The 22,575-nt window shown below is 38.0% G+C and overlaps 1 protein-coding gene across 1 annotated transcript in view; it reads right to left on the bottom strand.

Moving 5' to 3' along the window:
* LOC140228543 (protein henna-like) overlaps nt 1–21,702 on the bottom strand; it is a 36,199-nt gene extending 14,497 nt beyond the window's left edge. Inside the window, exons 1-7 of the mRNA XM_072308776.1 lie at nt 21,379–21,702; nt 18,305–18,418; nt 15,594–15,771; nt 14,527–14,532; nt 4,905–4,993; nt 3,245–3,312; nt 856–1,052 (exon numbers count right to left, since the gene is read on the bottom strand). Coding sequence (XP_072164877.1) covers nt 856–1,052; nt 3,245–3,312; nt 4,905–4,993; nt 14,527–14,532; nt 15,594–15,771; nt 18,305–18,418; nt 21,379–21,459 — 733 coding nt within the window. The 5' untranslated portion in view covers nt 21,460–21,702. The remainder of the gene's footprint in view (nt 1–855; nt 1,053–3,244; nt 3,313–4,904; nt 4,994–14,526; nt 14,533–15,593; nt 15,772–18,304; nt 18,419–21,378) is intronic.
* Between the last annotated feature and the right edge of the window lie 873 nt (nt 21,703–22,575).

Genomic DNA, 22,575 nt, shown 5'->3' with positions numbered 1-22,575 from the left:
ATAGTTCAATTTGATACAAAAAATGAGTGGTTACCAAGGTTTTGGTAAAATTATGGTTACCATGGCAACGCTTTGTCCGACAAACACAAAAATTATGTGTTCAACATCTATACCTCAAGGCTATAATGCCTACCAAATTTGATTTCAATGGCTTTAAAACTATGTAAGTTGTTCACGCCACAAGATTTCGAAGAAAACATGCGGTTACCATGGCAACACTTTGTCAAGTACAAACACAACGAGTGTCTTGCATAACTACACCTATAGATCATCATAGATACCAATTTTGAAATTGATTGCTTAAATACTATGGAAGTTATTCAATCCACAAGCTTTTGGTAAAATTATGGTTACTATGGCAACGCATTGTCCGACAAACACAAAAAACATGTCTTGCACATCTACACCTCAATATCATCATTTACCCTAAGTTTCATTTAAATCGCTTCAAAACTGTAGGGAGTTCGCGACGCAAGATTTTGCAACAGACCGACCGACCGACCGCCCACCCACCCGCCCGACCAACATCACGGTGATTCCTATACCCCCTTCACACTACATGTGGCGGGGGTATAAAAAGTGTACTCAATATGCACTCAATCTGATACACACATTTCATACTTATGTTTATCCATCTGTTTGTATGATCACAAGGCCTTAATCTGTAATGGGATCGACGTAAATACCCCATCGATCATTTTCTTTTAAATTGTGTGTAATTTGATAATTACCATCTAATCAAATGCAGAAATTAAAACACGCTTCTTGTCACTACAGTTGGGCACACTCCTGAACAATCTATCAAGAAAGTAAAATTTAGAGCATTATTCATCATCACTGAATCAAAACTCCTACCTTTCAGGAAGTTGGAAACGTCCTCCAGCTGCGGGATGTTGTCCGGCTGGTAGCCGCAGTTCTCGCGGAGGAGCGGGAAGACGTAGTTGAACTCCTGGCAGGCATGTGTCTTGAAGAGAGTGGTCAGCTTGTTGAAGATGACCCCCCAGGTCTTGACCTCCTCCTCAGAGTAAGTCACTCTTGGGATGGGCTGACCGCTATAAAGGACATATGGTATGAGGATCACAGTCTGAATCTCCAGGAAATATGGCCCTTGTTAGGGAATTATCGCAGAGGCATCATCACAGAAATCTGAACATTAATGACTAAACTTTGTGCTCACTTTGCAAACATGCTACAATACTCAGTGTCACAATAATTTGTTGATAGATAACATTGAAATGAAAAATCTAATGTTTAACGACATTAAAAGGTACCTTTAAAGATAATAAAAAGTTTTGGTACCTCAAAAGTTTCCCTGAATTTCCTTGTTTCAGGTTAAAGTACCTTTCAAATAACTAATACTGTGAGACTTACTCGCCCCAAAGTGCTCTCATTTCTTAGTAATCATGCAATTAACTGCGACAAGCAGCCCCATACGCATAGCGACCAGCAGCCCCATACGCATAGCATAATGGGGCTTCGCATTGTTGCATTCAGGATCATGACAGATTTAGTATCGCGGGTAAATATCAACTTAAAATCCAAAAATTTCTTCAATTTGAAGACTTACCAATTAAGTTGAAGTCTTGAAAACAGGCTTTGGACAACGTTTGGTTCTGCCAATAGTCCCCTTCTGTTCGAATTGATGACTGAATGTGACTCTGTCGAGAGGACCTTGGGAGAGCTACATACACTGATTACTACGGCCAGCGCATACGCACACATCACATGCGAACAAATTTCAAATCCACGAACGGATAAGATGTTTGTGTGCGCATGCGCTGGCCGTCAATTCAGTGTAGCTCTCCCAAGGTCCTCTCGACCGAGTCACATTCAGTCATCAATTCGAACAGAAAGGGACTATTGGCAGAACCAAACGTTGTCCGAAGCCTGTTTTCAAGACTTCAACTTAATTGGTAAGTCTTCAAATTGAAGAATTTTTTGGATTTTAAGTTGATATTTACCCGCGATACTAAATCTGTCATGATCCTGTAAGCTACAATGCGAAGCCCCATTTAGCTATGCGTATGGGGCTGCTGGTCGCAGTTAGCTACTCAGTATGCGTATGGGGCTGCACGCTGCTGGTCGCAGTTATCATGCAATATGGTTTCGTACAATACGTGTACTACCTCGCCGCCGCACGGCGGCGGCTCTGGTACGAAACCATTATTGCATGATTACTAAGACATGAGAGCACTTTGGGGCGAGTAAGTCTCACAGTGTTAGTTATATGAAAGGTACTTTAACCTGAAACACAAACTAAGACAAGGAAATTCAGGGAAACTTTTAAGGTAATACCAAAACTTTATATTATCTTTAACCTGGGACAATTTACAAAAATATTGCCATGATTCATTTCCGAGTGTGAAATCACGAGGCAAGGTTAATTGGCATGTATAAATGCAAGCTTGTTTAATTCCACAGAGCTTATTTTGGGGGATATCCCTCTACCGAAGAAAACATGATAAACTCAAGGACTCCCATCTTTGATGTTTCCTTGAATGCACATTTTGGCAAGTCACTTTTCCTCCACAAAAATGAGGCAAGGCCACAATACACTATTAATATTGCAGGAAAGACAAAAAAAAAGTTTTAAAACTAAATAGATTAACAACTCCAAACCTTGAAGTCAGCAAGTTTAAAACAGGCCAAATTACACACCGCAGGTTGGCTGGAAATCAATTAGCTGAGACTAGTATGTGGCAAACTCTTTTACTGCATCCTTCACACCATTTTGGTTTCACTATTAAGCCATTTTATGAGAACTTTCAGGAACTAGATGCATTATTTGCCAAAAACAAACAAACATTGAGCGCCGTGGTTTTTCCGTCTTTTTGTTGCTGTTGTTGTTGCAATATCACTGATCTCTCTGACAGTTTAATTCTATTTTCCTTCATGTGCAACAGGACAACACGCATTTGGCTTGCTGCTGCTCATCACTGATCTCAACCACACCATGTACAAAGCAGGCTCAAATTTCAATTACCAGGCAGAATATGGCAAATCATAAGCTGGAGATGTACCACAGATTGTGGATATGTTGTTGTCTATCATGTTCATGTTTGTTTGTTTTGATGTGTGTTTGGGTGTGTCTGTCTGTGTGTATTGTGTTTGTGTGTATGCAACATTATGCAACAATCTGCATGACTTAAAGAAGCTACATTGGTCGCTTGCATTTCACAGCACTCACAAACCTTGACCTGGTAGTGCACCAAACATTTTGCAACACTTGGCTGTGTATACTTACTGGCGGTAGGCGAGAGCAAGGTCAGCAAAGTACTTTCGCCGCTCACGGTACACTGGGTCAGTGAATCCCTGCAGAGAGATAACAGTTAGGTTTGTAAAGGCTTGACAATAGGCTGTAACTATTTGAGTAATTACCCCAAATATTATCCATAACACACACAAAGTGTTCATACATTGTATATGCACCTTGCAATATCAAGTTGGCATACATTCAAAATGAGGTCCCTTCACCCAGCACTCAACTTTGCCTGTATACATTCAATGCCAAAGTGTTTGAGCAATGCTCTCAGGCGACTGTTTCATTATTTATCACCTGGCTTAATAATCAAATATTAAATTCTAGTGAATCTCATGCCTGGAATGAGAGATTTATTCTTTTAACTATATGAAAACCTGTGAAAATAACATATTATGCCCCATTACTCTCGACAAACCTTTCAAGTATCCAATATCAATAAGATCTATCCATTTTTCTTCCCCCTTGTGGATAAGTCCAAAGTATTGTACTTAGGATTACAGGAAGTATATTGGGAATATTTTTATATCTCTTTTGACTATTCTCATTAACATCAGACAAAATGAAATGAAAATTTGTCTATCTACAATGTATGCACTCATTTCAACACGTGTAAGTTACCACTCCTGAAAACAGATGGACAACAAATCAACTTTTGCGTCCTGTTTTGTGCAGTTGTGCCACTCATGTTGCTTTATTTTATCTTATTGTCATTGACAATAGTAATTTCATGCAGGTAACATCCCCATTTAGGATCCCTTTTTGCACCTAACTGCAGGTCTATCACGTTATGCCGAATAATGTTTTACTATTTCATTTTTTTTTTTTGCATGTGTGGGTAACAGAAAAACAAGGTGAGACATGCATGAAATTCCAGCAAGCAGAAAATTTCACCACAAAATAAAAGCAGTTCTCTACATACAATGTAGCTGTGACTCACAATATTTTTAATTGGCTTGAATACTAGGAATCATATATGACCACTGTAGAATGGCAGAATTTGGTGGATTCATCCCTCTAAACAAGAGCAAACATCCATAAGCTTAATCACTGATTACAGAAAGCTCTGTATGTGCAGATGTTAGAATGGTCAACTGCCAACTGAGCTGAGGTCTCTTTAAAGGCGGGGTGATTTTTCCAGATTTGTTATAAGGTGCCACTGTGGAAGAAAGAGCTTCTTGTTGCAACCCAGGGAAGGAGTGAGAAACTTTAGCATTTATAAGCTGATTCGATCTCTCTCCCATGAGTAAGTCTTGCAGAGATAGAATCTATCCACAATACTCTATTTTCAGCACCAGCATATCAGGTACTTAAAGCCTTTGATGAGCAGTAACTAGATTTCCAAACTACAAACCAGAATGTCTAAAATGCTGGCTGAACTCAACTATGAGTGAGAGTTTTCTTGTAGAATTCAAGGTACTGTGATCACAAAGAGGGCAAAACATACTTAATCTGGTAAAGATTTGAAACTTTATGGGACACCTTGGTGCACATTTTCTGAACTTTTTTATTGCGATGTCATATCAAATTTCATAATTCCCAGCCAACTACTGGTATCATGCCGAGTTTCATATCCCCCAAACAGCAAGGCAAATTGTGAGGCAAAAAAAAAAAAGAGAGAAAAAAAAAAAAGATGGATGCCTACTGGATGATCGGACTCCAATTCTCCTCCGGCGTTCAGGATATGGTTGGCATACTCGTCGAGATCTTTGATCTTGCGGGGGAACCAGGGGACTGGGAGGGGAGAGTAAGAAGAAAAAAAGAAGTTAGCCATTTCAGCTCATGAGAATAACTTCCAAAAAAAAAAGGGAAAAAATGGGAGCAATTTCTTGCATTTTAGTTATCAGAAAAAGTCAAGTCTACAGTCTATCACTCATCACAGCCAGGCTTTATCAAAGGCTCAGAGAGTTGAGTAGCAAATCACTTGCCAGTATTGCTATATACCAATACAGTTTGCATATTTTACAAACCAATAAGAGAAAAACAAACAATTCTTGTCATTTTTGACTATAGGGAGGAAGCATTGGTGTGCAATCTAAAGCAGGTTGCAGTTTTTTCAGTCATCTACTTTGCTCACTAACTTTATTCTACAAAGCACAACATGCTTTGATATGCTTGCAGGGAAACACTAAATAAACCTACTTGCCCAAGACATACATTATCATGCAAAACAACAGGTATAGTTGAGCACGTGCAAATTAATCAGAAGTCATTTCAATATTTCAACAGTAGCTTTCATGCTGTATGTGGAAATAAACAATCCTATATTCAAGTCAACCTTTCTCTTCCTCAAATAGTCATGCTGACATGATCACAGCAAAGGAAATTCAATGAAGAGTCATCCTTTCCTTTCAATTTGAGTGCAAAAAACTCATTTTGACCTGTTATAAGAAATTCAAACAGGCAGCTGTTCGAAGGGTGCCTTGATTGTTTCTCCCCAAGGAAATTGACTCAGAGATACAATGTACAAGTACACAATAACATTTCAGGTTGCAACTTACATTCCGCTGCAGGGCATCAACCATTGGTGTGATGGAGTTAGATGCGTGTGACGCCATGCAGGGCGGGGTGGGGTGGGGATGGGGAGGGGCGAAGGGTGGGGAGGGGATGAGAGGTTGGGGAAGGGGAGGGAGAAGGAACAAAGGCAAGAATATAGTTGTAGGGAGAACATAAATGACAGAGTGAGAGAAATTGCAGAGAAAGTGGAGAAGGAAGAGACAGTAAGAAAGGTATGAGGTGGAAGGATATTGAATGATGAAATGGAACATGAGTAAAAAGTGTATGTTGGGAAGAGGTTTCAAAAGGGGAGGGATTGAAAGGAAAAGAAATAAGATGAAAAGGGAAATAGAGGAATATGGCAGAGATATGAAGAGCACGAAGACATGAACAGAATACAGATTAATGAAAAGGGATGTGAGAAAGGGAGAGAATGGGAGGATGGACGGTAAAGATAGAGGATTAGAAAGAGCATGGGTAGAAAGGGGAAGGGGAAGGGTGATGGGTGGGGTAAGGATTAGAGGTATTGCCGAGGGGTGAGGGGGTTAGAAGCAGGCACGGAAGCAGGAGGCACATGTATTGGAATAAAAAGGAACAGTGGGGTATTAGGGATCGGACCGGAAACAGAAATACACACAAAGGGTTTAGACAGACATCACACACAATAACCAAACAGAACAAACAATACAACAAACAAGTTGACACAAATAGACCAGATAACAGGTTTGACATAGTAAAAAAATTGTGGATGAGACACAGAGGACCATGGTCAACGATGACACGGTGATTGGATTGCGTGGCCATTTTGGTGAAGATGAAACACGGCATACATGGACAAACAAAAGACAAACAATTTCTTAGTTATTAGTTAAGTAAGTATTTTACAAAACAACTTGTCAAAATTAAAATTTTCTAATCTAAAATTGTGCTGGTGCTATCTAAAAAAAAACTAATCAAACTATATCTTACTTTAATTGCAGGCCATGCACTTTACATGGTAATTAAAGAGGAATTCTGGTCCAGCTAAAAGTTAGTCTGGAATGGATTAGGGAAGATATCTTTACGACCACAACTGGGAAAATTTAATTAAAAATCAGATAAAAACTCAAGGAAGTTATGAAACTGTGAAATTTCATTAATTTTTGGAAAAGCAGTTTTCTAACAGTTGATATGCATATGGAAATGAGTGAGCTGATGATGTCATTACCTTTATACAATTTTCTGTTGATCATGCTTATTAGTTTTTTCTGCCATACGGTGTAAAAAGTAATGTTATTCCTGGCTGAATTCAAAAGAATGACCAGTAAGACATATTAGGATTTCAGACTGGGGCATAGTTGCATGTGGAAAAAACAACAACCACAATTTAACAAAAATGGAAATTTTGGGTACAAATAACACTGTACAATATATGGCAAGTTATGAGGCGATGACATCATGAATTCACTCCCTTGCACATTGACTGTTCCAGAACTGTTTTGTGAAAATTAGCAAAACTTCACAATCTACTAATTTCACCAATCTTTATCAAATTAGAATTTGATTTTCATAAAAGTTTACTCTTTCTCATCAGACTAACTTTAAAAGGCTCTGGAATTCCCCTTTAAGCATGCAATCAAGTACTAATTGATAAAGCTTCTTCATCATGCAAATTATTCAGCATTACAAATTCCAGAGACAGCAAAGAAAGACATGCATTAAGCAGGAAAAACTACAGCTTACTTTTGGGGGCAGGTTAGGGTAGCACTCAATATGTGTACAAATCCTTTCAGAGCTACAGCCGACAGTAGAATACATGTTACTGAAATTCTCTAGCCAAGTTTTCACTACGGCCTACACATCTCACAAAAATGCAGTACTTGTCTATAATTGAACTTGAACGACCCAATAAAAAACCAAAACATACAAACAAACACTCCTGTACTGCACTGTGAGTTATTTCCTACTCTAACTTGCTCTGATAAGATTGTTGAAAAGTCAGAACATAACACATTTCACTTCATCATTTGATACAGTGGGCAAAAGTACTCTGAAGAAAAACTGTATGTGAATCTGAAATTGAAGTCATGAAGTAAAAAGTGCTGTCTTTTAGGTGTTCTGTCTATATATACTTCCCGTTCACATTCATGCAGCACAAAAGCAGATCACAGTCTGCCATGTGCAGGAGTGACCGACTACCTAGTGATTGGTCGTAGAACACAGTATAACAATTACAAAGTTGCATCCATCTACTCATGTGGTGACATTTAGCACACATTATTGCCTTCACCCAGAGAAGTTAGATATTTGATAGATAGACAGATAATTGATTACATAACAGTCAGCTGTTAAAGGAGGGATGCTATCTATTGTCTTCCCTAAAACATGGTTGCAGTCTGGATAATGCATAATGAAAGGATAGTCAAGTCATCAAAAAAGAAAAATGAAAAGAATTCCATGCTTGTATTCATGAGAAACTGATTGTTGTACAACAATTTGGCTATTGTTTAATATGGGTCTACTCTATTTTTGTATTTCACTTTGTTTATGTTTGTTTTGTTTTGGGGTAGTTGCTGTTTTTGTTTTGTTTTGTTTTGTTGTTGTTGTTGTTGTTGTTGTTGTTGTTTTTTTTTTTTGGGGGGGGGGGTTCCATGTCTTTTAGCCTTTTCAAGAGTGGGGAGGGTGGGTTTGTGAGAGAATGCAAAACAAGCAGCTCTGTAGGTTACTTATTCCTATTAGACTGGAATAATGTATTGAATTACCAGTCTGGAATTAGAGTGGTAGGTCACAAGTGATATGGTTACAGATATTAAAGGGACTGTACAATGCTGGTTGAGGTGAGGATTCAGGTTTATAACATTCCTAAGTGAGATAATGAGAAACCTCTTATGAAATATGAAAGAGCATGTCATTTTAAGAAGGATTCAATGTTTATTTCATGGAAATTGGTTTTTAAATGGCTGAGATATCCAAAAAAAAGTGATAATAATAAAAGGCGACAGGCCACGCCTTTTATTAGGATCTCTTTGTTTCACCTTGTTTTTGGATATCTCAGTCATTTCAAAACCGATTTTCATCAAATAAACTTTTGATTCCCCTTAGAATTGCATGCTCTTTGACATCTCATAGAGCATTTTCTGAATATCTCGCAAAATGTTACAAGCTAAATCCTCACCTCAACCAGAACTATACAGTCCCTTTTAGTAGTCTTATGCACTAGTCACACTGTGCCCAGGAGGAATGAGCTTCCTTATTGTCAGTATTTTATAAATACAAAATTTACGTTTAGAAAGGATGATTCCCCGTAGGAGGGTTAGAGAGAAAACAAATTAATGAAAAAGATGTGACGAAAAAAGATCTGAAAATAATATCAATAAAAGAAACAGAAATATAACAGCAAATCCCTGAAATATTGTGCCTATAAATACAGCATTAAAGGGATGGTAAAGTTTTTGGTTGAGACCTGGCTTCAGGTTTCTAACTTTTTTTAATGAGATAATGAGAAATCTCTTCAGAAATATGAAAGAGCTTGTAATTCTGAGAGGAATTCAACATTCATTTGATTAAAATTGGTCATGAAATGGCCGAGATATCTACAACAGAGCAATCATAATAAAAGGGTGGGACCCACCTTTTATTAGGATCACTTTGTTTAACTTTGTTTTTGGCTATCTCAGCCACTTCAAAACTGATTTTCATCAAATAAACTTTAAACTCCTGTTATTATCTATCAGTTAATCTTTTAAAATTTCAATGATCAATGGCATCCATTTTACTGTCTTAGATAAAAGTGAAAGAAAAGACTGAAGAAGCTTTCCTTCAAAATAATAGACAAAACAGGCTGAAATGATTTATAGCAAGTTTTACAATAACAAGAGTAAAGTCAGTGAATATGGTTTATAGTCATATGGAAAAAGACAGATGTTTAAATGCCAGAGAAAAATTCTACATGATAAGAAGAGAATTACTTAGGCTACAAATGACTAAAGGAATGATAAGAAACCAATCACCATACAGTACAACAGGGTGCTACAATACCTTTTGAGCACTTGTGTAATCTGAGGCACTTAAAAATGTGAAGCACATCTTATCTCCGTATACTATTTGCACTGCCACATGAAACAATGGAGACAGCCCTAAAAATAAACAACCCACAATACTAGCAATCATACTACCTTCATATTGTAGTTCATTTGCAGACAATCTGTAAGCTGCATATTGTGTTCATACACATCACCAGAATATACTGGTTGTTTCCCACTCATTTACATCCCTTGCTTTTGAATTCTTGAACAGTGACACCTAAAACTCTTCATTTATTAAAATGATTTTGTCGTCAGTGAATGAATGTTTGCTACACTGTATATGTTTTCAAAGACAGTTTGGATGTATGCTTCACCGACTATTCCATATGGCAGTACTTTATTGCCTCATTATGACAACCTGAATGCCTAAAGCTGCCTATTTAAAATTTTAAAAAAAAAAGCTGGTTTACCCTAACTTCTGCTGGGTATCAATTACACAAGTGCTTGAGTGTGGCACCCCTGAGTATGCACCAACAAGACAAGATCGATGCTTCAATGGCATAACACAAACACAGTGACAATGCGTAAGTTAGTACGGTTACAGCTCGTTGTTCCGAAGGTTCGTTATTCCGAAGGATCCTCAGTCCGAAGATTTGTTATTCCGAAAGTTAGTTTTTCCGAATTTCATTTTCGGATTAACAAATCTTCGGAATAACGAACCTTCGGAATAGCGCCACAAATGTGCGGATTAACAAACCCTTTTTCATTTTCGGATCAACGAACCTCGAGGTATAGGGAATTTGTTTGTTTCGGATTAACAAACCTTCGGAATAACGAACCTTCGGAATATTGAACCTTCGGAATAACGAACAGCACCTGTTAGTACAGGGCCCAATTTCATAAAAAGTTAATACGACAGCAACTCTTGCTGGAATGGCAATTGTCATGGTAACGACAAGAATCCAGCTTCCTGATTGGATGTTGCTATGGGAAGTTGCCATTCCAGCATGAGTTGCTATCGTAACACCTTTTCTGAAAAGGGACCCTGATGTGTACGTACACTTATACAATGGGCAATTACACAGAAATGTTCCGATATGTATGATCATATACAGTTGTATGTTAATACAGTTTGTGAGAGGACAACATTCCATCCCAATGTGAGTCAGATTTAAGGTGGTGTGCATGTTTACTGCACTGCAGAGATGTGTGAAATTGTGAAAGTTTATAGGTTATTTGTTTCCAAACTACTCCCAACATACAACAAAATTCCTTGGGATGATATGCTACATGCAGAACAAAGAGAATTGACTATGAGAATGGTGCTATTTAAACAGTGCTATCTGAAAAGCATACCTGTGCCTGAATTACCTAGAGTACAAAAGATACAGACATGGGGAAATAAAAAAACAAGAAATAAATTTTATTAACACCATCAGCACATGCAATTATGAATATTCAAGACCTGATTCTAGTTGACGCATCAAACCTGTTGCTACTACCATTTCATTTTCCCTGAGTGGCGGCTGGTTTTACTTGTATGTAACTAAGAACTATATCAGAATACTGTAGAACGAGGAATGTTTGCGTGCATTTTAATTTCGCAAATTTCGTGAGAGCCAAGATTCGCGAAATTAAAATGCACACAAAAGTTCTTGTCTACACTATATATTTCATGCTGCGAAAAAGGCTGTCAGTTCCAATTCGGGAAAATTTGATGCCGCGAATATATCATGTTTTACAGTATTACCTTTCATCATTCACAGAGAATTTCTTTTTGGAAAAATGATGGTCATCGCAGTCACTTCACATACATTATAGTACATTGTAAGTACTGACTCTGACTTGAGCAGTCATATGTTCCATGCAAATACTTGTACCAGTATAAATATGCACTTCACAACTACATAAGCAGTTGTAGTTCAATGTGCTGGTACATGTACTTTGGCATCAACTATAAATCTCCATCTGCTTTACTCACAGCTAGTTTCAATGGTAACACTGTCAACACTGTCAATAACACAGCAATTTGTGATCTTCAAAAAGGGTGCGTGTCTTCACAGACGTGTATACGTCAAAGGGTTGCTATAACTGATTTAAAGATAAACCATGAGTACCAACATACTACTTATTACATTAAAAAATTCTTGACTTTCAGTGATCTTTTCCACACCTCAAAAACATACGCTCTCTCCTGTGTTTACACAAAAATGTAAGAAAGAGGCCATTTGTATTTTTGTTGTTATAATATAACATAAAATAGTGACATGTTTACATTTCATATTGCCTGTCCAAGCCTGTGATACATTCTGATGAATACTCAAACACTACAGAATTTAGATATCCATGTACAGTATTCATCGCATAATCGGGACAGGTTGGGAGTAGCAAACACGGCCCCTTTAAGCGGGGTGCCCGATTTCGCGATGAGCACTCACCATACACTAACGGCATACGACATGTACATTATGTAGTGCACACACACACAAACACACATGCATACTGACGTACTGTACATGTACATGAATACACAACCACCACGCTACCCCTCGGCGCGACCCTCTAGCTGTCCCTGCATTCTCGCAATGATGTAGTGTAATCGCAACCGGATTCTTCTTTTGTCACCTCTCTTCGAACACAAAATATGTGGATTAACAGCTAGCACTTTCTTAAACATTCGTAGAATTCTTGGACACGTAGGGCGTTCTGTATAAATACATATCCACAAGTTAGCATGGGAAATGATTACCCAGAACTGATGTGGGAACGTCAATGAAAAGTCCTTCAATCATTCAATCATCACGGCTTGATTGTTCACTTGCCACAATCACTGCACTGTACATGTGTTGTAGTGATCTGGCTCGCCATATATACACATGTACAGAAAAGCGAAGGCGGGCAGCGAGCTGAAATGTACGTGTACTGGATGGACGGAGGTCAAAACACACCAGTCCGAAGCTTGCTTTGTAAGTTTGATGTAAACGACAACTGATAGGGAATCTTTGAAATATTGTTGTGGTATTTTGGTAGATTTTTTGTGTAAAATATCAACAAAATCAAAGATCACTTGAAGAAAAATTGTCCCGTTTATCAGAGGTCCCCGCCCGATTATCCAGTGAAAATAACGTGCATTGGAAATGTTTCTGGGAAGCGTATGTCATTTAAGCGAGGTTCCCGATTATCAGATGCCCGATTATGCGATGAATACTGTATTACAAAAAATTTTCATGAGTATCACTCATCATTTCCAGATTTTCGAAAGATAAACTCTCCTTAGTGTTTAAAGTCAAAAAGAGGTGAAATATTTATATTTCATATGATTGCCCATCCAAGACTGTGATACATTCTGATAAATGCTAAAAAAAAAAAAAAAAATCATGAAAGCAAGGTATCCTTGTATCATAAAAAGTTTAAGTGATCTTTTTCATACCTTGAAAACAGATACCCTCCCCTGTATCTTATGTAATTTTTTTTTTCCTCTGTGGCTTAAAAAACATTAAAATGTTTATATTTCATATGATTGCCCATCCAAGACTGTGACACATTATGTTACAATATAACGCTCAACAAGTTATGGAAGCCTAATATCTGTGACTTGCAATCTGTGTGATAAACATACACTTATTATGCGTACAGTGAACATCTGAATAGAAATAAAAAACACAGTTTTGAGTAAATTGCCAAAGCTTTCTCAGTGTTTGTCCAATTTATGTGAAACGTTAAATGTTCATCTTGATTGATAGTACACTACACAACAGTCACAGGGTCTAACTTTCATCCCCGAAGCCTGCATGCTATGCCATGCATACAGGTTTGTGTAGTCCTGTTTGAAAGTCATTGATTTTGTTTTTCATGGATGGTTGGTATTCAATTGGTTCACAGCGCAGCATGCATGTCAAACCCATTATTAACAAACCACCTTCCAGGGCCCCATCTGATCACTGTATGCTGTGTTGAATAGTGAAAAGCAGTCTAGCCAAGGCTAAATCTTCCCACTTTTAATAGCACCAGCTGACTTACACAGTATCTGGTAAGCCCAGTGCAAGACTACAGCTGGATACCTTCTAAAGCAAGAAGATCTCTCCCCCCCCCCCCCCACTCCCCATTGTACACAATACCACAATGGAAATGTGGTGCAAGCAATCAAAATGAACCAACAGTGCCTGCCGTGATATTGATTCTACAAGTCTGGGCTTCAAAAATACCCTGTCATAATGATAATAGATTTCTGCAAACTTAGCAGCTCTTGGCCCCATTTTATCAAAAGATCACATTAATTTTAAATTCCCTTGCCACACAAGCTGCTATAGACTTACAGTTGAAATCAACTATACAGTATAATCAATTTTAACTCTTCATAAAACAGGGCACATGTACACATGTGCATGTATATGAATATGGTACTAGTAACCTATTTGCATACTTAAAAGTGGTACAGACTTTTAACAAAAAGGAAAAATTGACTAGTCTCCTCATACCAGACTCTTTCATAATTTTGTTTAAATATCTTTGCCAAGAAATAGGCAAATGGGACCATGGCACCTGAAATTAGTTTTTCCATGTCATCACCACTTCAGGGGTAAAAGTAGTTCAAAGCTCTTGATTGCACAACACGACTCTATAATCACTTGCAAGAACACACATCAAGACAGCAATATTATCCTTGCTTTGATTTTTATTACTTTAATGGTTTTCCTCATTAATATAATACATGATGCACTTTGCTAGCATTTTCTCTGAATTGTCACCTGTATATATGTATTTCACTCTCCTCTTTAATAATCTTTCCCAATTTTAATGAACTTTGTTCAAACAGGTACCTGTAAAGCAATCTATGCCAGAGAAATAAGCCAAAGTCAAAACAAAAACTGAGACAGTCTGTACTTCAGCTAAATTTAATATGCATAAATATAAAAGCAGACTCTTCAAATCTCACTTTGTCAGGGACAGGTTATCATTGACATATCAACTGATGGAAAATTCATGCCACGAACAAGCCAATAATTATCAATTGGTGCATTAATAACCAACACGATAATAATAATCAGTGTGTTGAGATGATGAAAAGCTTGTGTACATCCTCAGATGGGTCAATGTTTGTTCTAGATGACAATTAATACATCTTGGTTAATATTAATCAGACAGTGTTTGAGGCTCAGTTGAAGCACCTTCTCATTAAAAAAAAAAAAAAAAAAAAAAAAAAAAAAAAATATGATACTTGGCGCAATCTCTCCTTGAGTACCTAAGTTTTTCCCTCCCTCTCTGTAACTGCACATATTTGCGTTGTATGACCACAAACTTTTGTACGTTATCCACAAACCATGGATCATGTGACATGCATCACATGATACCAACAATAATACACAATAGAGAGGGTGTGGTGAACTTTCTTATGGTTTCTGTGCTTGACGGTGCTTTACATTGCACAAAGCAATGATTCACAAAACTTCAGTGGAAATTCACTCTGAACTCACATGATTGACCCAACCAGAGGGTAGTCTATCATTCAGGCTCAGTGAAGTTTTCCTTGGGACAAGGCCCCGAGAATGAGTTCTTGCAGTCGTTGATTGCAGGTGAGTGGGTCCTTTAAACTTACAGAACCTCATCTTTATGTTTTCTATCTTTAAAAGAGACTACAAATTTCCTTGCATCCAAGGATACACCAGCTCTTTGGGACATTAAGGCAAAACAGAATATTAAACCATATAGACACACTTTGCATGTCTATTTTGTTAGTAGCTGGAAGCGCAAATGTACAAGCCTGTACATTAAATATCTTAAATGTCTAATGTCTAATATCAACTGGTATAGATAATTCCTGAGGAGATACGTACGTGCGTCGGAATCCTTGGTGCGGGACAGGACTTGGAGGTAGCTGACCTCGTCCTGCAGCGCCGACAAAATTGATTCCAGCTCAGATGGAGGTGTCTCGCTTGTCACCAGGAACTCGTAGCTGCCTGGCATGCGTTTGGATGGCCTGGACTCAATGTGGGTGAGGTTCACACCTTTCTCCTGTTATACAAATTTACAGAACTTGTTTTTGAAATCGAACAGAAATCCATCGAAACTGCAGTGGCATCAGGCAATGAACAATGCTAAATAAATGTACAACTACTTGATATCTAATGTTATCCACAAAATTGTTGATGTGAAAAATTAAAATTCATCATTTTTCAAAAGCAATAGGGTGCATATGCACAGAAACTACTTGAAGAAAGACTATACATGTAGTAGTAGTTACTATTCCTTATGCCTGTATGCATAAATACATAATGAAAGACAAGAAAAGCTAAATTAGTAAATAGGGAAGACACAAATCTCTTGTGGTTGCCTTTAAAGATGAAAAAAGTAGGCAGGAATAAGAGAATACCCCCCCCCCCCCTCCCTTGCCCCACCCCCTGTATGTGCCTTCTCTATGTGTCCACAAAGTAATTACAATAATTTTTTATAGTTAATGTGAAATCAGCAAACTTTCATGCAGGAATTCTAATTAAAGGTCATCTTCGCATCATTGTCAGAGCTAATAAGGATGAAAAAGTGAAGAGCCTATATCAAGGGCTGTCCAAAGGTGAAGTGCACTATAGAGACAAATTTTGTGTGTTTTAAAACTTAATATCTCATACCACATGATATATATAGAGTGAAGAGGATACTTGCATAAAGGTCTTTGTGCGTGCGGTGGTGTGTGGTAGTGTGTGCCTGTGTACTTGTGTGTATGTATTTTCATATAAAATTTTCATTGTGGAATACAAATTGCTTTAAAATGAACTAGACACAACCACTGGTACCAAAACACATACATGTAATTTGTATCTATTCTGAGAAAGTATATTGTACATATATGACCATAGAATTTGATAAGCTTTTTTTCCCTTCCCTCTTCTGATGCTCTGTGTTCTGGGGGCTTCTTTTCTTTTTCCTCTGAAACAATTATTTCTAAAATAGGCAAATCATATTCGTTCAAAGCTGTCCTGAAGAACACCAAGAACAAGATACCAAGCTGTATGCACTCAGTAAAAGTAGTAGTAGCAACAGCAGCTGCAGGAGTTGTTTGATAGTAGACGACAAATAGGGGTCTAAATTGAAAGACTACCTCAACCAGGTCTGTACCTCTTCCCAGGTTCTTACAGACAGGTGCTCTATTGTAGGTGGGTCAGAGGTCATAAGGAGATATAGGCAGGAATTGTGCAAGATCAAACGCTGAACATACTGCACATGTGTTTAATTCATTGATAAAAACTGCTGTAGTAATTTAGTCCCTGCTAACTTTTTTGCAAAAAGAGAGGTCTATTACAAGAAAGAGAAGGAGCTCGAAGAAGGGGAAATACATGTAGGAAAAGGAAGCATAATGAACAGTCTGTACTGGTACAAGTTGTGATCTGCGATAAAATGCAATCATGATGAAAATCATTTTGCAGATTACCATGATATTAATCAAAATTTTCTACTTACATGTAGTAGACTATTCTATGAGGAAAAGACAAAATGCTACTATGAAACCTGGATAATCTGTCTGTGAATAATCCTTAGTGGTTGTTGGAATTCCCTTCAAAACACTATCAGTTATGAGTTTTTTTTTTTTGTTTTTTTTTCATGGATTTATTCAAGACATAAAATATCCTCTATCCTCAGTCAGTGAATAGGAATTTTGAAATTCAGTTGGCAGATCTAGTAACATTTACTCATGTAAAACAGTGATGTGTTTGTAATCAAAATTTGTTTCTTTCATTTGAGTCTGTCTATTTGCCTGTTTGTGGGTATCAAAATAAACCAAGTCCATGATGCATAATTTGAAACCTATGTTGCACCTGAAAGTTCTAAAGGCACTCTAGGGGTATTCTCAATACCCCCAGAGGGTCAGTGTTGATCTACGTGGTACCTTCAATGCTTTAGTAGATAGTCTCAAACCGTTTGTGGCATACTGCAAAACACGATATTTTCGCGGTATGAAATTTTCACAAATTGGAGCTGATGGCCTTTTCCCCAGCATGAAATTTTGCAAGTTGCCTCTATTAACATTCAATGGGTATAGAGTAGACAAAACTTTCACATGAAATTTTGGCTCTCACAAAATTCGCAAAATTAAAATGCACGCGAACATTCCTCGTTTTACAGTACATAAGCAAATTGTACCTTGCTCTTGCCAGTGCAGCATGAATCTCATAATACAAAATCAATTCTTATCCCATATCAAATGTATCTTGACCACTGTTGGTATGACAACCATACATAATTTATGTCAAGAATTCTTGAAATAAGAGAGTCAACAGCAATTGCATTAATACATTACACATTGACCTGCTTCCAATTACAATCATGTACACAAAATAACATTTTGAGTGTGTCTGGCCTGCTGTTACCCTAGGCAGTCAAATTTGTCATGACAGAGCTCAATCAACAGCTCAGCAAAAAGCACTGCAAATTTACCAATGTCGATGCAAACACTGCAGCGACTTTTGTTCATGTGCCATGCAGTGCATGAAAGACCTCTGGTAAGAAGCTGACATGTGATTGATTGTCACTACCACATCTTGAAGTCACTCACCTCGAAGAGCTTGAGAGTTCTGGCCAAGACACCAACCTCCTCCTTGAGGCCAAACATGATAGATGAACACTGCTTGAACGGAGGGCGCTCCTTCATGTAGTTCTTGCCAGTGTACTGCATGCACATGAAAAGTTTTAATACAAGAAAGAGACAGATAAAAGTGAGGCATTGCTGTAATTTCTCAATGAATTCAATTTTGATTTGCTTCAAAATCATATCTTATGTCTGCATATATTCACAATGTAATGACATTAAGGTCAAGTACCAATAAAGTAATACCTGGTACTGCACTTTCATGATGCAAAAATTAACTGAGGTGAGCTGTTTAAATGCAAGACTTCATCTATTAAAGCACATTTCAAAACAAAACTTTCATTGTCTTGTTAGTGTTAAGAAAAGAATATTGCTACATATCACAGCAAAGAAATGTACTTATTGTTTGTTGTAGTTTTTGTGATATTTTGTAAGTAGAGAACCAGGGTGCTGGCCTTTGGCATCACATTAGAATCTTTCTCCCCATCTTACAGCTTGCCTTCAAAGTGATTTAAACCTATCAAGACCACAATTCAAAAATATCATTTGCTTTCTATAAAGGAAGGTTGCGATGGTAAGAACAGAGTTAACTTGAACTGGAAATGAGTACACTGCTCAATGCACCACGGAGCATATTTCATCACTTTTAAATACTTTGTGTTCAACTAATTTTTTTTTTTAATGCAGTCTACTAGCAAGACTGACAAAATCAGATGGCAAAAATAGCATTGCTGCACACCATTAAGTACGCATTATATTACAGGTGTATGTTTTATTTGGAAAAAAAAAAATGGAAGATACTTTAAACAAGACAGAACATGGCAGCATTCCCTAGAACTGTTTTCTGATTGTCCAGTTTGATTTCATATTAGTCTTATATGGTCTTCACCAGGGGCAACTGAGTGTGTGTGTGTGTGTGTGTTTTATTGTTATTGTTGTTTGTTTTTGCCTTCTTCGTCACTAGCCTGAGCCCATTGGCGGTTTGCAGCTGCTAGTATTACTACATGTAGGTAAAGGGGGTTGGTAGAGGTCATGCCCCTGGTGGGGGTCAAGGGGCAATGCTTCCTCCCCCTCCCCCACCTTTCCTCAGTAGTTTCAGGGCAGAACCCTAAAAAATCAGGTTATGCTTCAGACTGTGTTTTGTTCTGGGGTTGTTGTTGTTGTTGTGTTTTTTTTTTTGAGGGATGGGTTTTCTTTTGGTAATTCTTTTTTTAAGTTAGGAATTTTATAAGCCTTTACGACAGTCAAACTTGTCTTAGCGACCACCTGTCTATAGCGGCCACCTGCCGTATACGACCACTAAAACAATTCCCTCCAAGAGAAGAAGCATGTAAAAGAACCTGTCTATAGTGGCCATACACTGTCTTTAAGAGGTTTATATTGGGTCATCAGATCAAGGTAAAGTGGTGTCTGATTTGTTCTTGTTATTTTTTTTTTTTTTTTTTAGTGCAACATGTCTTCACGTTCTTTTTTTTTTTGGGGGGGGGGGGGGTTGCTGTCTCAAACATCATTTCCAGATAGGACAGATGAATGGAGGAAATCCAGTGTAAAACAATCTGTCTAATCTATTCCAGTGCAGAATCTTTAGAATTTTAATAGAAAGCACAAATATTTGCGAACAACCATGACCATGATTATATCAAAATTACAGAAGGATTTCATGGCATTTCTTTTCCCCCAGGCTACAGCAAAAGACAGGAAAAGCAGGATTTACAGTGATATATCATAAAATCGAGGTTGTTATAATACAAACATAGAGGCCATTGGAAGTAGGCCTACATGTAATCTTGAGTCCTGCCCTATACTCCTATGGCAATTAAATGGAATTGGGTGAGAATAGGATTGGAGTTTAGGGTTTTATGGATAAAATTTAAGTCATCCTGAGTTTATCCTCGCGAATGTAGGGAAAGGGTTAGGAATGGGGTTGAATTAGGATTAGGATTTTATAGGGGAGTGGAAGGGGGGTTACGTAGATGGAACTCTTTTGTGCCCACGGTGCTTTACACATGCTTTAACCTCTGTAAACTCAACTGCACAATGACAGTGAGGGATCACAGGCACCCAGTGTGTACATAGGGCAAATCCAATGATAATCATTACAGGCTCCCAGGTACAAATGAGTATAACATGAGAAGATTTTCCATGCTAGCACCGTACATGTAGGTCCTACACCAATCACAGGGCTCTGTAACCAGTAAAATGAACATGCTGGGGTCGCCAGTGCATTTTTAAGTAAGCCCCTAACTAACTGTTATATTGTAGATCTCTACTCACACTCCCTAGATATTTTCTGTTTGACCTTGATTCTATTCAGAAAAAGACTCATCAGTCTCAAGACTCAACATACATCTACAGTACATGGATTTCTACTCATCAGACATATTGCATTGTTATTCTTTACAGTAAAGTAATTTAAGACTTGTCAGTATACTTATTACACAGTGTACATTGACAGAAAGACCAGTCTGTTATCTCGTCGGGGACATATTCCACAGAGAGTGCATCGACCTGGTGTCGTGTCTATAGCTGGAGAGCCGTAAATGTAAAAAAAAAAAATGATTAAAAAACCCCTCCGGACAGACAGATTTTTCTGTCTACTTAGGCGGTGTCTACCTTGGAAGTGGGTGTAAACAGTTCAACAAAAATATCATTTGCCCCTCTGTGTCGCTGTCGTCGTTGAACATGAAATTAATAACTCTTTATTGGTAGAAACTATAACTTAGTATATTCAGCACTGTCTGTGCAGAGAGAATGTATTGCACAAACAGGAAAATATCTTAATATGGGTTATATTTGTTCTTGTTTTGACACCAAAATCTGTCTAAATCAGACTTAAAAGTGTTCACTGAATGAGCTGTCAACTACGAGTACAATTTATGGCAACTTATTCCACTCATACTCGTTGATTGATTAATATTGTTCATCATCAAGATCATAATCATACTGGATATGTTGAATACTCTCTGTTCCCTTTCATCAAAATTCATCAGTATTTACATGTCCCAAAACAAAAATGCATAAAAGAAAAAAAAAATACTCACCGCCTTCTTCACCCTTGCCTCCAGATCATTACCATCATCAACGTCATCAGACAGTCTAGCCCTTTTGACTGGTCCATCCATGTTGCTGTGACTTTGCTAGCTAGATTATCAAGAATGACGTAAGACTCAGATGAGATATGTTTAGAAGAGTAGACTTAGCGCAATTTTCTGAATTTTCTACTTAAAATAGCCGTCGACAATCTTCAAAGAATTATGGATATATATGGTCACAACGCACAGGACGAAATCGCGACTGGTATATGGGAGAATTCTGAGCAGAAACGAACGACATTCGTCTAACAACAACGCTTGAGTGGTACTCAATAACTGTTTACGTCACCAGAGTAGAGCAGAGGTTGATCAACATCAATAGCTAGCTGAGCCTAGGAGCGTGAAGAGCTAGCTATGTGTACGTACAGTACAATGCACGAATCGTGTGTCCGACTCCCGGGTGCCTGGCTGGCTGGCTGGTTTCAATGGTGTGGTTGGGGAAAGCAAGCTGGTTAGCTGGCTGTGATCGAGAGGGTTTCGATCGACTGGGACAGACACACACACACAAGGGTACACATTTACCTTACGTTATTTGTGAGCATGAACACACACATACACACACAGTCGAACGGACACGCACAGGTGTTGGTGGGTTGAGCTGGGGGCCAAAAGTGGGCGCTGTCTCTACGTCATCAGCTTGGTGCAGTACATGACTGTATCTGTATCATCATGGGGATATAAGGTGCAGTACATGTATCTGTATCATCATACAGCACTGTTGATTATACCTGAGCTTGTATGATATCACAGAACGTATAGGTAGGGCCTACATGCATTACATACGATTCTCCACTGAGATATGTTGCGAATAGATAAAATTGTGATTTACAAGTCCGTAAAATGAATGAAATACCTTATTTCTGTTCAGCTGGTTACATGTAGGGCCTAAACATTTTTTTTTTGTTAGTTCTGAACTGGAATGCTTTTTTTTAAAATGTCCTAGTATTTTGGTTTATTAGTCCGCAATACAGAATATCTTTGAAGCCAGGGAAATCCCCAGGAGAGGACACTTATTATGTGCCAGCTGAGCTTTTGAAGCATGGAGGAAAGAGGGCACAGAGGCACAAACGATGCGCTATGTCAGAAGATTTGGACAGAAAATAAGTGACCAACAGCCCTGTGGGCCCAATCACTGGTGATCCATTT

This window comes from Diadema setosum, chromosome 5 (genome assembly GCF_964275005.1).
Source record: "Diadema setosum chromosome 5, eeDiaSeto1, whole genome shotgun sequence".
In the NCBI taxonomy this organism is placed as follows: Eukaryota; Metazoa; Echinodermata; class Echinoidea; order Diadematoida; family Diadematidae; genus Diadema; species Diadema setosum.
The sequence above is the reverse complement of the archived record's forward strand: the minus strand, read 5'-3'. Positions and strand labels throughout refer to the sequence as shown.